This window comes from Onthophagus taurus, chromosome 7, assembly GCF_036711975.1.
Source record: "Onthophagus taurus isolate NC chromosome 7, IU_Otau_3.0, whole genome shotgun sequence".
Classification (NCBI taxonomy): domain Eukaryota; kingdom Metazoa; phylum Arthropoda; class Insecta; order Coleoptera; family Scarabaeidae; genus Onthophagus; species Onthophagus taurus.
The window spans coordinates 8504164-8521825 of NC_091972.1; the positions used below are offsets into that span (position 1 = coordinate 8504164).

A 17662-nucleotide genomic window follows, 5' to 3' on the forward strand; every position below is an offset into this window, starting at 1 on the left:
AAATTAATGCGTTAGTTAGCGAAGTTTCCAGATTTAAAGTGAAGTTAGCTTGTGTATATTTGTATTTAGAATGTAATTAACTAATTTCTTTAATAAAAGATACTAATTTTGTTAGCAAGCAAATTAGAAAGATTGAAGATTGCTTAAAGGCGATTTATAGGAGATGACCTTCTATTTACTGTAACAAATTGGAGCAAATGGCTGGTTGTCTCGATCAACTTAATTGAGTGTTTAATAAAGATTATTATTGCTGTCGGCTGAGGGGAGCGGCCCTTCTCTTCTTCGTTTTGACTATGTGGGAGTTTATTGCCTGGTATTAATTACCCCTAGGTATTTGTTAATAAAGGTTGGTATATAAATAACAATTAATATCATCATAATTGGGATTAGAGGAAATTGTTAAATAAAAACAACAAAAATCAAAAGCAATTTGTAATTGTTAACACACAAATTATCCTACCTGTACAAATAAGGTTTTACTTACGTCATTCATATACATACTTAATATATTTTCTTAGGTATTTTTGTTCTGTTTTAATTCATTTATTTTTTTCTTATACATAACGATGTGAATTTTACACTGGACCGTTTATTACAACTACTTTGATGATGATTTCATCTTGATATTTTTTTAAGTTATTGCAGTTTTGCTGATAAACAGAGAAATGCGTGCTTACCTTCCTCATTTTTATTTTATTTTTTTTTTTCGTTAAAGACAGACTTCATACAATTTTTTCTCTCAAGTTAATAAATTAATTTAGAGCTTTTTAGAATGAGTTTCAGGATTTCACTATCAATTGACATTTGTTATTATTCTTTTTTCTGTATAAAAAAAAGAATAGATCTTTAGTTAGGCTTTTTTTTTTAAATAAAACTATACTTTTTTTGTCGTAATTATAATTTAGTGTTAAATCCTGAATCTCTGTAAGGAAAGAATTTATTTACGAAATAGAATTTAAAGATTTAGCGTACAATACGATCATTATATAAAAAGGATTGGGTTTTTTAAAGAAATTGAGTATAAAAAAAAGCTTAAAATTAATGTTACATTACTCATTTTTCAGGTTTTCTTTTTTCTTTACTATCTACATGTTTTTTCGACTTTATTTTTTTTTTAATATTTCTTCTCTAAACACAAATTGTTTAAACGTTTCCACTGATATTTTTTTTCTTTAAGTGATATTGACACACAAAAAACTATATTGACTCAATTCACAAGTCTCTCTCTCATTTTTTTTTCTAGATAATTTTCGTTTTTGGTTGTTTCCCCATTCTATGTTTTATAATCTCTTATAATCCGTCTCGAAAAAATAAGTTAATCAGCCTTATTTGTTCATAATTTTCTTTTCGAAGGGCATTAAAAAAGTAGAAACTATATTATTCGCGTAGCGTTTATTTTTTTTCTTTCGATTTTTAGTTTATTGTGGCGTGCTCTTGATATATTTTTTTTTATTATAAACTTTTTAATTTGTGGCTGTGATTTTCGTCTCAAAGTTCGCATTCCAATACGTTTCTACTCGCAGCTGTGTGACCAACTAATTTTAAACGGAAATTTGTGTTTAAAACTAAATCAGCAACGCATCCTTTTATACCATTTTTATAACGACCACCAGTACTTAAATTTTCATCCGGAATTCCACCGATGAAGAGTCCTTCTTGTGTTGCTCTTTGTGATGGAACATCAACAAATTGATGAGTTATACCTGGACCATTATCCACAACTAATAAACCAGATCCACCATTCCTACAGAAATAAATAAATAGATTACAATAATTATAATTGAATCCTATGTATACTCAATTCGGATTAAAATTACTTTTAACGGTTTTTAGAAATTCGAAACTAATATAAACTTTTTTACACCTCAACATGATACTAACGTATGAATTATGGAATTGAACAAAGTTTTATTCCCCCTTGGGATAAAAAAGATAAAAACAATATTGGTCGAAACGAGGAGAAAAAGGATACAAAAAATAACAATAAAAAAAGTGGAAATACCCTGAGAGGAAAAGACGAGATGGAATTTTAACGGCTTTTCTAAACCGTATACTATAAAGGAGAAGCTTAGTCGTAAAAAAAGTTTGTAGAACGAAGCAGAAAAACGGTTTTGATAATGCAGAACAAGATCGTTAATACCGTTTTAATTAAAGGTGATAATTTAAATTTATTTCCGAGAAAAAGGGAAAATAAAAATAATTGGGCAGATAAAAAATTATAAAGACTTTTTTGTATTTAATTATTTAGAAAATTAGGATTCAAGTAAAGAAAAATACCTGATGCAATTCGAGGTTAGTTTAAACTTGTTATCTAATTCGGGAGCGTTTGACGCTGATTAGCGACTGAATTCGCACGACCGGAAGTTTGCTAAGTTGATTTATTTTACTAGTTTATGTTGTACCGGTTCCATCAGCGTTTGTGTGTGAGATTGAGGCGTAAGGTAGCATCGTGCTGTTTCAACAAAACTTAACTTCTCTTGGCGGTTACATTGTGTCTTCTAATCGATGTTTTAGAAACTGCTTAACTTAATTAACACGCAAATTAAACGCCATATCGAACCTCTTAGTCGGAAATTCGTGCAGTATTAAAATAAAATTATAGTAAAAGTGTTGATGGTATAATGTAGGAGTAAGTCTCAAACACAACTATTAGTTGATTACTTAAATATTAGGATAAACTGGAAAGGCAATTTATAAGCAGTTTCTTTTCAGATTTTTTGCTTTTGTAAGTAAAAAGCATACAATCCGTAAATTGTAGTTTTTGGAGAAAGTTTTGTTATAACTATTATAGTATTATGGATAAAAATTGTTAATAATAAACTAATAAAACGATATTTGTAAGCGATTATAACCCAATTGTGATAATTACCAACCTAGCGGATTCAAAATCCCAAACATTTCAAATTTGACACATTTAACAACAAAATAGTGTTTGGCTCAAAAATTAAAAACTGTGGATGAGAACAATATCAATAAAAATTGTTCATAATAAAGCACAAAAACATAATCTATATGTAGTTTTGCATTTGTAGTTAAAAAGCATACAATCCCTATATCTGTAAAATGTAGTTTCTGGAGACAGTTTTATTATAACACGAGAATTAAAAGTCTTAGAAGAAAATATTGTGGATAAGAATTGTTAATAATAAACTAATAAAACGTTATCAGCAAGCGATTCAAACTCAATTGTGGTAATTACCAACCTAGCAGATTAAAAATCCCAAACATTTCAAATTTGACACATTTAACAACAAAATAGGGTTTGACTCAAAAATTAAAAACTGTAGATGAAAATAATATCAATAAAAATTGTTTATAGTAAATCACAAAAACATCATTTATAAACAGTTTCTTTCCAAGTATTTTGTATCTGTAGTTAAAAAGCATACAATCACTAAATTGTAGTTTGTGGAGAAAGTTTTGTTATAACTCGAGAATTAAAAGGCGTAGAAGAAAATATTATGAATAAGAATTATTAATAATAATCTAATAAAACGATATCCGTAAGCAATTATAACCCAACTGATAATTACCAACCTAGCGGATTTAAATTCCAAAACATTTCAAGTTTGACACATTTAATAAAAAAGTAGGGTTTGGCTCAATAATTAAAAACTGTAGATGCGAATAATATGAATAAAAATTGTTCATAATGTAGCACAAAAACATAATCTATGTACAGTTTCTTTCCAAGTATTTTGCATTTGTAGTTAAAAAGCATACAATCCCTATATCCGTAAAATGTAGTTTTTGGGCAAAATTTTATTATAACTCGAGAATTAAAAGTCGTAAAAGAAAATATTGTGGACAGGAAGTGTTAATAATAAACTAATAAAACGTTATCTGCAAGCAATTATAATCCAGCTATGATAATTACCAACCCAGAGGATTCAAAATCCCAAACATTTCAAATTTGACACATTTAACAACAAAGTAGGGTTTGGCTCAATAATTAAAAACTGTAGATGCGAATAATATGAATAAAAATTGTTCATAATGTAGCACAAAAACATAATCTATGTACAGTTTCTTTCCAAGTATATTGCATTTGTAGTTATAAAACATACAATTCCTATATCTGCAAAGTGTAGCTTTTGGAGAAAGTTTTATTGTAATTCGAGAATTAAAAGTCGTAGAAGAAAACCTTGTGGGTAAGAATTGTTAATAATAAACTAATAAAACGTTATCCGCTAGCGATTATAACCCAACTGTCATAATTACCAACCTAACGGATTCAAAATCCCAAACATTTCAAATTTGACACTTTTAATAACAAAAAATACGAGATTCTCTACTTCAATAATAATTCTAAACCAAACATCTTAGATAAAAAACATGATAGATTTTACAAAATTCGATCTGTTATCAATATTAAAAAAAGACTTCAGACAATCCCATTTGAAAAGCGTCTCTATGTTGACAAACAACTTTATGCTACGAAAATTAGACGTTATTTCCTTCAGTATTTATATCCTCATAAATAGGGTTTCAAATAATTTATCGTAAGGCTTCAATGTTGGTGGGCCATCCGTTCGCAATTTAATCAACATTCTTACAAATAAAACATCGAATATCGTCCGTTGCGAGAAAGATTAGAATTGTTTTTGCTCGCAGTTTCCGCCTATAGAAACTAAAAGCACTGCAAAATTACATGATACAACCTTAATTTTTTAATTTTGTATCACTTTATGAGGTAGTGAAGTAGAAATATTTGATATATACGACTTGTTCAGACGAAATCTTCACACTGAAGTAGATTTAACTTTAATGCAATTATGTGATGCAATATTTTTCCCCGTGTCTTTAGGTTATTAGGTTTTTTGTTCCCTGTCTAGACACCTAATTTTCTAATACAACACCCCATAACAATCAACATTTGCTTTCTCTTTGATCACTCAATCGAACTCCCCACAACTCATTTAACAGCTAATACTAAAAAAAAAAATTTTTTTTTAATTACTCACCTAACTGCTTTAATTCTATGCCATAAATTATCATGAACCGTCGAACTATTATGAACAACAACGATTTCTTCTGCTCGTACTGTATACCTCAAGACGAGCGCCCCTCGTTCTAATCCCAACGATAAAAAGTCACCGGATCCTGAATCCATCCATAAAATCAAGCCATCGCTTCCCGTTATTTTAAATCGGACATTAATATCTAATGGATCCGATACCAAGGTGGTAAGTGTAGCTGGATCATTAAAATGTAAGTAACTGTCAGTTCCACTAAATCCTGGTGGTCCCCTGCTACACAATTGATCTCTGTAACCCGGTTTACATCTACACGTGAAATAATCCATTTCCGGTACGCATTCTCCGTCTTCTCCACAAGGTTTCGCGATGCATGGATGTGGACAATTATCGACGTTGGCGCCCCCTAAAGCTTCTGCGAGTATCGAAACAGGTTTTCCGTTGATTTCAATTTTTTGAACGCAACCAACGAAGGCAGAGCGAGTTTTTATTTGGGGCGAAACCATATTGAAATTAGGTACACCACCCAAGTAGAGATTTTGTGGTAAGGATAATTGGGTGAACGCCCCCGGGGATAAGACTTCGATCGGAATTTGATTGTCAACTTCTAAAATTGCGAGACGCCCTGTTCGCGATATCCTAACTTCGTGCCATTCGCCCAGATTTATTTTGTGCTGACTGGAAGCTTCAGCGACACCCGTTCCGAGATCGTACGCGAAACCAACACGTCCTTTACGGAGATACAAAGCCATAAAATCACCGATTCCGTTTCCGCGGTGACCGTTGTATAGAATCAAACCATCTTCTGCGGTTGGTTTTAAAGTTACTTGAAGATCTAACCAGGTTAAGGCTTCTTCACCTAATCCTTTGTATCTTAAATGACTTGAACCGTTAAATGACGGTACTTCTAAGTCGACTCTTATCTCGCAAAGATCGCCGGAAAAACCCAAAGGGCAAAGGCATACTGCAGATGTTTCACTTGTTAAACATTTTCCACCGTGTTGACATGGTACTCTACTACACCTATCTGCTGTACATTCCTCTGAAAAAAAAATAAATAATAATAAAAACAAATATTAATAGAGAAATATAAACTGCCGTTATAAATGATTTTAATGTTATAAAATACAAATTCGTTTTTAATGGATTGTTGTTAACAGTAATTTAAGTTATTCCTTTTAGTGGTGTATTTTATATTCAATTTGTGTACATATTATGAAAATATTTTTAACGTTGTTATTAAAATAGAATGGTAACGTGTGGTGTTATTTTAATTTTCAAATGGAGTGCTAAATTTAGCTAAATGTAAACTTTAAATGGGGTTAAATTATATTATATTATCGGGCCAAAATCTCAATACTGAAAACCGCAAAAAATATATGAAATAACTTCAATAACAAAAAAAAAGATAATATAGAAATGAAGTTAAAATGGAGTTTATAATAAAATGTGTTATAATCAACGTTTTGTGTTTCATGGTGAATTTGACCTTTTCGACTTGAACTATAACCTTTTTATTATGAAAAATATTCGATTTCAGCGATATGCAGAATTCGTAGAGAACAATTCTGGACCATATCGATTGCAACCATACTAATATTGGCACAATACTTTAAACGTAGAACGATGAAGCCATTGTTCGTTAGAATTGCATAAAAGCAAAAGCGGATGCTCATACAATGAGTTGCTAAAATTAAATTCTAAACTGGAATTTATTTAAACATCACACAAACTCTCTTAGTGTAAAATTTCAATCGCGCGATATTCTTTTGTGGTAGCACAATAGCTGCAATCAGGTGCTTTCTATTGTAAAGTACTTTTTCCTATACTTTTATAAATAATGAAACTCAAACAAAACTTTTCAAAAATGTACTATGTTTTTCAGTCAAAACAAAAATATCTAAAGTTTTTCTTTTGCAAAAATTGTTACATTATGAAAAAGAAATACTGATACAGAACAATGAAACTTTTTTAACATTACATAGGCTATATACCAGGTGAAGCATTAGGTGAACATTATGATGTTCTGCATGGTCTTCATTGCATTTTAGAAGCACCATTAATCTCTAAGTATGTTTTTTCAAATTAAAACATTTTTTTTGATAAGTATGCTATTCTCAATAACAAAATAAATAACTTTTATTTCAAGCATTTTTTATAAAATCTTCGGAGTAGTCTCCTTTATACAGGGTAATTCAAATTCGATCCCCACCATAAAAAAATAGGGCGTGGGTATTGTTTTCTGTGCAATATTTTCAATCTATATTAGTATTATCCCTTATAAAACCAATTTCCTAACTGCAGATTCATTTCTTTTCATTGTGGTTATGGTAGCTACATGAAGACCTAAATGTTTACCCACGGATATATCTGGTCCATTTAGTAAGGTGACTCAAAATTTGAATTTTAAGTTCTAAAGAAATTTGCAAAATACTTCTGTTGTAACTCACTACAAGACTTTCATTCCAATGTGTGTGAAAAAGAGTAAACTATGCGACCTACAGTTTACCTACTTAGGTTAATCATTACACAGCTTTGCAAAAAAGGAAAGTTGATTGTTGTTGGATAGCTAATGATCATTTCCGAAGTAATTTTCTGAGTGGAATCAAAATTTGCGCTTAGAATTCGGCCATCACGTCACGATTTTGAGATATCTTAGGTTATGTACAAGAAAAATGCTTTTTTGGCTACTTTTGGAGTTATGCACAATATTTTTTTGCTCTATTCTATATATTGGATTATTCAGTACTATCAAAAAAGCCATTTTTCTTCTACTGACAACAAAAGCTTAGATCTGCGTTATACATAATACCAAAAATAGTGTAAATGAAAAATGAGTAGCGTAAAAACAGAATCAAATATTTATTTTAAATTTGTGTTAAATCAAATCTGCGTAAAAAAAGTGTTTGTAATAACTAAATTCGGTCTGTAAACCTGATTCATTCTATTCCTATTCAAAGCTATTTAAATTAAGAAAAATTGACCGTAGAAACAAAAATCTTACATGTATTTAGATGTAAGATTCTACATTAATTCATCAACTTCCTGTGTTATTCATAATTGATCTAGTTAAAATATCCGATAATAAAGATTTTTTAGGATTAAACATTTTTAAAAATTATTCCACTAATATTATTAATAAATACACAAAAAATAACAGTAAATACACAATAAAAAATATTTGTTAAAACGTTTGTTTTATACAATTTTTCAAGTTCAGTTTTTATTTACATTTACATTTCATGTTATAACGTTTTATTTTATTTCTTTTAAAACTAATTTTATTGTCGGTAATTATTCATCCGATTGTTTTTAATGAACGTAAAAAACCGGTTAAAAATATTAAATGCGGAAATAAGATTAGAATAAAAAATGGAAAATTGAAGTGGTCGATGAAAATTTAACCCGTCTACAATGGGAGGGTCGTTGAAGAGAGCGTGGCCTCTGTGAGAGAATTAGAGCCTACCATTGGGGGCAGCTTGAACCCCAACCCGTTTTTCACAAGGGTTATTAATGAATTATTAATCCCCCTTAAGTACAGTAGGTGCCTCGTTCGTGTTTACTTCCACCGGAAAATGAAGTGGCGAAGCCGTTTTTTTGTAATCAACCCTATTTCAAACGCAATGAGAAATTATCCCTTAGGCTGGAGACTTTTAATTAAAAAGCATTAACTATTAATCCAATATTTTACAATCATCTTTCAATCTAATTAACTAAATCATTTTCTGGGATAATTCAAATTGTTGGGGTTTTTTGGGAACGATTAAACCTTTAAAAACGATTCACATCTGTCACAAACTGTATACGCGGGGGTGATGTCTATTACTGCGTGTGTTCGAATGCATTGGGGACAACCACATGGTCCCCCAATGGTTACAACAGCAGTTTTGTCCATTAAAACGTAATTTATTAAAGTTTAACGTTGGACAAAAGCGTAAATCATTCGTCGAATACGTAAATTAAATAGAACACGACCAACGATTGGTGGCACTGTTGGGGTAGGTTAAATGATCGCGATTGTGGCCATTTATTTAAACAAACCTCATACCACAAAATGTAAATTGAAAAATTATTTTCTATTCTTACCAATTCCAAATCCTTTCGATGCCTCGCCACTGGGCTCCAATGCAAATTTGTAGAGGTGATCGTTTACTTCCAGGTGTCTGATACACCCTTTCAATCCTCCAGAAACCGGTAATTTCTCCGAAAGTCCTGTTGTATTACCCGTACCGCCGATAAATAATGGCTCACGGAACGTTATCCTTGAAAATAACCCTTTGGATCTACCTTGAATGTGCTTCCCTCCGTTTAATTGTAACCAAGCGTCCCATCGATGCCTGTACAATGTAATATGATTCCATTGGTTTAACAAAACAGTTTCTTCTGATCTTACAAGTCCAACACCAGAACCACAATCGAATCTAAAAAGAAAAAAATATATAAAATCAGATTTTATTAACTACTCAGATTAATTTAAAAACAATAATATTATTGAATACAACAATATCGTATAACAATTTATAAAATTATTTGTAAATTTTGGCCAGTAATTCAATTAACATAAGTAAATCAAATATGTTCATTAAATTATGAATATTCGACAGCTAAAATTGTACGGCTACAACACTAAAACATTTCAAATTGTTGAATTCCCAGTTGCAATAATTGCAGGACACCCAGCCGAATTAGACGATAATTAAAACGAATTAAACCAATTAATTATAACGTATATTTCTACGTTTGTACCGGTTATCTCTCGGTAGGCTCGTAATTTTCGATAATGATCCACTTGTAATTTACTAATTTGTAAGAGAAAAATTTCGATTTAATAAATTAAATTCTTCCCGTCTTTATTAAAATTTTAAAATCGCCTAGAAAAGTATTTAGAGCATGATTTTGTCGAATAAATTCGTATTGGAATCTTACCCTATTAATAATATTGATCGGATAAATGGGTAAATAATGGATCGGATTAAATGGGAACACTTTGGTGCTAATGGAATTGCGTTCGATGGATCTCGAAGTGCTTTGCTACATTCAAAGGGGAAAGTAAAGTAACCGGGAAACCGATTTTCCTTTATCAATAATTGAATTATAGATTTTTTCTTAATTATCACCATTACGCATCATGTGTCTTTTGAGTTCTAAACTTTTTTAAGAACAATACTGCAGTTTAATTAATTGTGACTGAAATTAGTTCTTCTTAGAAATAGGAATCTCAAAGGTAATAGTAGCTTACAAGTTTTGCCTCAGACAGCTTTTCCAGAAACATAATATACTTTAAATCTTTCAATTCAAATTTGTTAATTTCAAAAAAATATTGTATGTGAGAAGAATATGGTGCGATGCGTGTTATTGGCTTTAATAAAAGCACATAAAACTAACTATGATTTATATGTATGCGATGAGTTAGCAAAAAAAAAAAATGTGTTGCGGCTACCATTAAATTGGTATGGGCTCATAAAAAATGAGGTGGGTTCTAACCATGCTATATTTAAATTGGTAATGTTAAAAGGCATTTATTGGAAGCAATCCAAAATGTCACCAGTAAAAATTGGAAAAATGTGATGTAACCGAAGTATGTATTGATTTTGATAGTGATACAAGCACAATTAAGACTTCAGACGTGATAATTTAATAAGGGATAATTTAATTACTGATTTAAAAGAGTTAACATGAATAAATATCAAAAATATAGCACAAGTAACCTATGATACAGTTACCTTGCCTAACTGGGCTAGCAAATCAACAAAATTACAGTACAAACTAGATATGAAGTATTTTATACTCTGTTTTTAAACCAGGAGGAGTAAACGCGAAAGTCAGATTTACACTAGGAAAAATCATCAGAAAATATCACTAGATATTTTGGCGGTAAATTTAAATTAATAATTATTATTATTTATTTATTTACTTATTATTGTATTTATTTTCGTTTGTTATCGTCAATACTAAACATACAAATTAACATTGAAGTTATGAGTGTATTTATTTCAAAATATAATAAAGAAGGGTTTAAGAACACAAAATTTACAATAATGACACGAAACCATTGGGGTCTTATATATAATCTAGAGTGCGTATGCTATTGTCCCCACCACGCCTAAAATGAAGCCAGAAAGGTCGCCATGTTAGATGTACCAACTTAGCGGGAAATTCGAAAGTCTGATATACTTATATTATGCAAGAATTTACATTATTATAAACTGGAAAGACAGAAAATAATAACCAAAACAAAACATTAATTTTTTATTGATAAATAATTATTAATTATATGATATTTTAAAAGAACTTAATAATTTTTAGCCATAACCCTTATAATTAACATAAACTAAGAAGAAAATATTTAAAGCAATACTGATTGATCGCGTTAACCTTTGCCTATAAATAATTGTTAGTTTATTTAAAAAAAACTTTACTTCAATTGAAGACCTCGGTACAAGAAGGGAGTAGCTCCATTTATCAAGACAAGGAGTTGTCCCCTTCTTACACCAAGGTCTTTAATTGTTAATTCCAAGTCAAGTAATCAGAAACATTTTATGGACTGTTGTAAATAATCGTCCAACCTACCAAATTATAAAAAAACATATGTGAAACGAAAAGAATTCGAAAACTATCAACAAAAAACAAATTTTAATAAAAATAACAATACGTTTATGAGAATTGTGAGGTTATAATTGTAGGTACAATAGAGACTTGAAACTATAGCTAAGTTCAGGTCGGTACATCCAACATGTCTGACTTTCTGATTACCCCCACCACCACCACATACGCTCTCTAGATTATATATAAGACCTCAATGCACGAAACTGTCGAATTGTCAATAACCTAACCTTCAAATTCAAAATTGCCTGTGTGTGAACCTTCCTCGCATTCAACCAATCACGTGCAAGGTCAATCTTCACGCTATAATTGCCATTACAAATTGCCAAAGAAAACTTCAAGGTATAATTAATGTTTGTAAACAAAACTAACCTTACCGAACATTCCTTCATGCTATAATTGACATTACAAAAGAAAACTTCACGCTGTAATTGCCATTACTAATTGCCAAAGAATACTTCATGGTATAATTAATGTTTGTAAACAATACTAACCTTACCTCACATTCCTTCACGCTATAATTGACATTACAAAAGAAAACTTCACGCTATAATTGCCATTACAAATTGCCAAAGAATACTTCATGGTATAATTAATGTTTCTAAACAAAACTAACCTTACCGAACATTCCTTCACGATATAATTGACATTACAAAAGAAAACTTCACGCTATAATTGCCATTACTAATTGCCAAAGAATACTTCATGGTCTTTGATTATATATAATATGAATTGAGCTAACTGAATATATCTACTAACAAAAATGTGGCTCAAGGTGAATAGACGCAAATGGAAAGCGATAATGTGAAAGTGTAACAAAGATAGACATAAAACGGTACTAAACAGACGGGCGCATGCGCACAAAAGTGTCAAACCTCTTCCATTTGACGTTTATCGTTTTGTTGTGTCACAGCCAGTCACACCGTTATGTTTAAAAATGTATTGTTTCGTGTGCAAAGTTCGCGATAATACAGTTTCACATCATCTGTAAGTATTATAAATGTTACTTCTAATTGATAGTTTTTTATCTTATAAATTAACGCACGCCTATTATATGTCAGTACGCTTCTATGTCTATCTCGGTTCGAATAACAATTAAAACTAGAACTAACACTTGCACTAGAACTATACTCTGTTTTTAAACCAGGAGGAGTAAACGCGAAGGTCAGATTTACACTGGAAAAAATCACCAGAAAATATCACTAGATATTTTGGCGGTAAATTTAAATTAATAATTATTATTTATTTATTTACTTATTATTGTATTTATTTTCGTTTGTTATCGTCAACACTATACATACAAATTAACATTGAAGTTATGAGTGTATTTATTTCAAAATACAATAAAAAAGGGTTTAAGAACACAAAATATACAATAATGACACGAAACTGTCGAATTATCAATTACCTAACCTTCAAATTCAAAATCAAAATTCAAAATTGCCTGTGTGTGAACCTTCCTCGCATTCAATCAATCACGTGCAAGGTCAATCTGGTGACAAATTTAAAATACTCCTCCTGGTTTAAAAACAAAGTATAGTGATTTTGACATTAACACATTGTTAATAAAAACTGACAGTAGAGTAACATGTTTTGAAAAGTATATCATTTTTCTAAAATGGTTTTTAATTGAAAAGAGTTGATGAGTGGTAAGTGACAAATCGTTGTTGAGTCTTCATTTTCTAGCAATTTTTGTAGTTAAGCAAAACGATCACTTCACGTTAACTAAATTTTCATTTCAACTCTGTTTTTTTTGTCCCCCAGCATTCGCCCTTTTAAATCATTATATCACATCATGCAAACCGAAACTATTTTTTGAATTCATCTACTATTATATGTAGAAGCTTACATTCCTGTAGAGGTCGATTAAAACTTTTTTTGACAAGCATGGTTTTTTAACGGCATATGGTTGTTTGAAGTAATCAATTTCATTTTGTCATATTTTGAAAATGATATCTGATAGGTGACTGTCACCAGAGTTGATGCAAATTTAATTTTTTTTTCTGGCATTTCGCATCACGTTCAAGATTTCAGGCATTAGATTGTTGATTTCTCGGCAAATAGTGCTCTTGAGGTCCTGGAGGGTAAGTTCACTACCGCACCGCTTACCGGGTAAGCACCATGCTCTGCTTTTCACTGAGTCTAGTCAGCACTTTGTCATACCAAGTCAAAAGGTTTAAGTCTTTTGAGTCTTCTTACTAGCTGTGAATTATACAGGAGTTCAAGAGATATTCACATGATGATGAAGTCTCTTTTCAAGTCTTCTAGCAGAACTTGCAATAATTTCTTCTCGATGTAGATCACTGATTCTGGAGTATTAGGGTGCAGTCACTAGACTTTTAATTACTTTATTTTGGAATCGTTGTGTAATAAATCTTATGGCTTTGTTTGTAGACTTTATTTGAATAGAGTATTAGTTGACCAGTGATATGAACTGGTATTGGCTCTATTTCTTTGTTTGTAAAATCGACATGTCCGTACATATCTTACTTTCATTTAACTTTATTTTCCATTTAGGCCATATCTGTATTTGTCGAATAGCAGCTTGTAATTTTCTGAACCTTGATTTCTTTTAACTAAAGACTAGGCTCTTCCTGTTTTATTAGAAAGAATTTATTTGTAATGCAGGATTATAATGTTGCTACGAACTGTTTTGGTAGATAAGACTTAAGTTTGTTTATCAATTTATTCTACCAGATTTTGTCAAATACTTGGCCCACGTCAAGAAAGACTGGAACAATTTAATTTTCCTCAAGACTGTTTCAAAATGGGAAAAAGATGTGGATAATGAAGAATTTAAACGTTTATCTTAAAGCCATTGAGTGAACAAATGTCAAAGAAACTGAAATCTATCGGATTGTCATTCGAAAGGCAACGGTATTAATTAAACACCGTTTGAAATTACTAGTAATGGGCCAGATATTTTGAACGCTGAGAATGAGGTAACAAAACAGAAAAGGAAGAGAAGTATCTTTTTTACTTATAGCCATTTTTATATTAACAAAGTTTATTGGAATTAACATTTTGCATTTTTTATTGTATCATATTTCCAATTATCCACATCTTTTAATATAATCTACAACTAAATATTATCCCATATTACGCTCCTCTTTAATGTGAAGTGTGCCCTTTAGTATTGAGTATGTGCTCCAGGCCTTAAGCTTTCAAACGATTTTGATACTTGAATTAAGTATTCTAACAAAGAATTTTTAGTTTCAGCTTAATAACAAATTTTAATCCTTTTTTGCCATTAAATAAAAACTTAATCATTTTAAGTTTGATTCATTTCAGTTTTTAATTATAACTTATTAAGTTATGTTAAAGAAACACTTTAGCATACTACACCTTTTTCGTTTTGATCTATAAATTTAATAAACTCCAAAAACTAAACAAAAAGATATTTGTAAATGTCAACAATGTAATTTTCAGAAAACAGCTCCTAATCCTGATCATCACAGAACGAATTTTCCTTTGGCTTTGTTCTGTCTGTAGTTGATCTTAATGTATTTTTCAACCCACGCTGTAATGGCACAGCGACGTTATGAAGTCGTGAAGTTTCCATATATTTACTGTCACCGCCTATGACTTCGGGGTGAGATTGACACTCTTTTTACCACAGACTTCATCTTTATTATTATCATAAATGTGAATAAATTGAAAACAATATTTGTAACAAAGAAGTTTCCCTCTTTTTTTTTTTTTCGTGTTGTTATTATCTTCGTCGCGATGAAAATTCTTTTTCCTAATATCAACTACTTTAAAACAAAAACAACAACAAATAATTCCTAGGGGTATAAGCAGTGAATATTTCACGCAATAACTACGGAGACTTAATTAAATTCTGCTTCTGTCCGAGGTTCAAAATAGTTTCAGAACTTCCGCGTCCACGCAACTTTGCTACCTTACCTTATTTCGTGCTTGTTTACCCTTTCCTCTGGCTGTTGCGAAAAGTAATTAATTCAAAAATCAATCAGTCCCTCAAGCTAGAAGGGAAACAAAGTATTTTCACTTATAAATTGAATGTTGTTTATATAATTCTTTTTTTAATAAAAATTTCTCGTCATTTAAACTTTTATGAGTAACGATAATAGAGCATTCATTTTGTTTTTTTCCCAGTTTTATCTATGAAAAGATATAGAACTAAGTCCGAAGCCCGATTTTAGCCCCCAAGGGCTTGTTTTATTGACCAGTCGATAAGAAGAGCGATTCGGTGAAGTGGAACCGACCTCGGGGATCCTAAAATGGCTTTGGGTACCGAAGATATCGAATAATAAAGCTTTCTGAAGCTTCACACGACCATGAAAAGTTTCATTTCTTTTTTCTCTTTTTAACAATCGCAGAAAATCCACTTAAATCAAATCGTATCATTTTCCTTAAAAAGAAACTAATTTAAATCTATACAGAGTCAACTAAATAAAGTATCGAGCATCTTTTTTAGTTATATTCTCATTAACCTCTAGGTCAGTGGTGGCTTTTGAATAATTTATAACCGCGACTGATCTGAATTCTAAAGGATACCGTGTTTCAGGTCAAAAGGGGATTCGAAAGGGGTGGTGCTGGTAGGTTTCGAACTGTGTAAGGGGTGAAAACCGCCGCCCCCGACGACGATGCGAATCGATAAGCAATTATCGCCCTTCGAAACTCTCCGCATCGCATAGTTTCGACGAAACCGTTAATTGCACGTGTCTATTTTTAAAGTCAAATGTGCGAATCAACTCAAATTGATGCGCCTTCGAATGTGTTCCAGTCATTTGCTTGCCACAATTTGTAAGTTGTTTGGAACATGAAACGAAGTCGTCGACATTATTCGAAATTTCCGATTTAACCAGAACATGTTTTCAAAATTTGAAACCTTCGACGGTGTTCGATATCGTTATTAATCACCAACATCTAGAGTGATATATAACGGTAATTGACATGTGAGAATTTGAACAGTGATTGAGTGGTATAGTTATATAGGGTGATTTTATTAGATAACTTAGTTTCTACGTTAAACAGAAAAAAGATTTGAATATGTCCCCGTTATTTACATGCTCCAATTTATAAGTTTGAAACACAAAACAAAGCTTCGGTGACAAGTTCATGTTGACATTGCTATTTTAACTTTGTAATTTGAACAGAACAGAATATCTAAATCTGAAAGCATTATTAATCGCTAACTCCAACAATGATATACAACTATAATTGGCATGTACAAAGTCTAACTATGATTGGCAAATATATTTATAATTCTATTTAATTGAAATCAACTAAAATAATGTTTATTATTTTCTGAATTGTTTAAGTTTTTAATTTGGATTTCTTGGTAAATAATACATAGTTGGTATAGTTAAAATTTTACCTAAACTCTATAAAACCCTGGTGGAGTAGTAAGGCCATAAAATCGCCGGCCATATCGTCTCTTTCGCCCGTCAAGAAGAAGATCCCGTCGTACGACTCAGGACGCAGTTCCAGGTTGACTTGGACGTGCTTATAGGCGCCTCGTAGGGCCGGAAACGCTAACCAGCTCGATCCGGTAAACCTTGGGGATCTTATTTCTAAATCTGAAACGAGAAAAGAGAGACAATGTAAGTAAAGATAGTGTCACGTTTAAAATTTGCAGGGATTTTATGCGTTTCCTAACAGTACCTAAATAAAATTTTTGATTTAAACATTAAAATTATTACTATTAACCAAAATTACTTTTTTTAACTGTTAAAAACAATATTTTGTATTTAATACTTTAAAAATTTTGATATTCATCCCGATAAGTTGTTAGTAAATCTTAAAGAGACGTCAAATAATATTTAGGCATAGCTGTAAAAACATTCCTAATAATTTTTGTTATATTTGTGACAAATTTCAGACTGATGCAGATAACGATATGATTATGTCAGAGGCAGCCACTGATGGGGTTTTGCAACACATAGAAAATTTAAACCTAACTAGCTTGCATAAATATAGGTGAAAAGAGAATAAATTTTCCAATTTTTATTGCTCAAATATTGTTGGTTCGATGAATGAATTGGGCATTACACCTACAGGGAATGAATGGAAGTTGTTTATAGATTTATCTCTATAAACGTTACCATTGTGTAATAGAA

At 31.0% G+C, this 17662-nt stretch overlaps 1 protein-coding gene across 1 annotated transcript in view; it reads right to left on the minus strand.

The window, feature by feature from the left end:
* Positions 1 to 419: 419 nt before the first annotated feature.
* The window catches only part of LOC111424498 (EGF like, fibronectin type III and laminin G domains protein pikachurin), a 55695-nt gene continuing 38452 nt past the window's right edge, over positions 420 to 17662 (minus strand). The window contains exons 4-7 of the mRNA XM_023058049.2: positions 16921 to 17122; positions 9063 to 9397; positions 4965 to 6018; positions 420 to 1744 (exon numbers count right to left, since the gene is read on the minus strand). Coding sequence (XP_022913817.2) covers positions 1489 to 1744; positions 4965 to 6018; positions 9063 to 9397; positions 16921 to 17122 — 1847 coding nt within the window. The 3' untranslated portion in view covers positions 420 to 1488. The remainder of the gene's footprint in view (positions 1745 to 4964; positions 6019 to 9062; positions 9398 to 16920; positions 17123 to 17662) is intronic.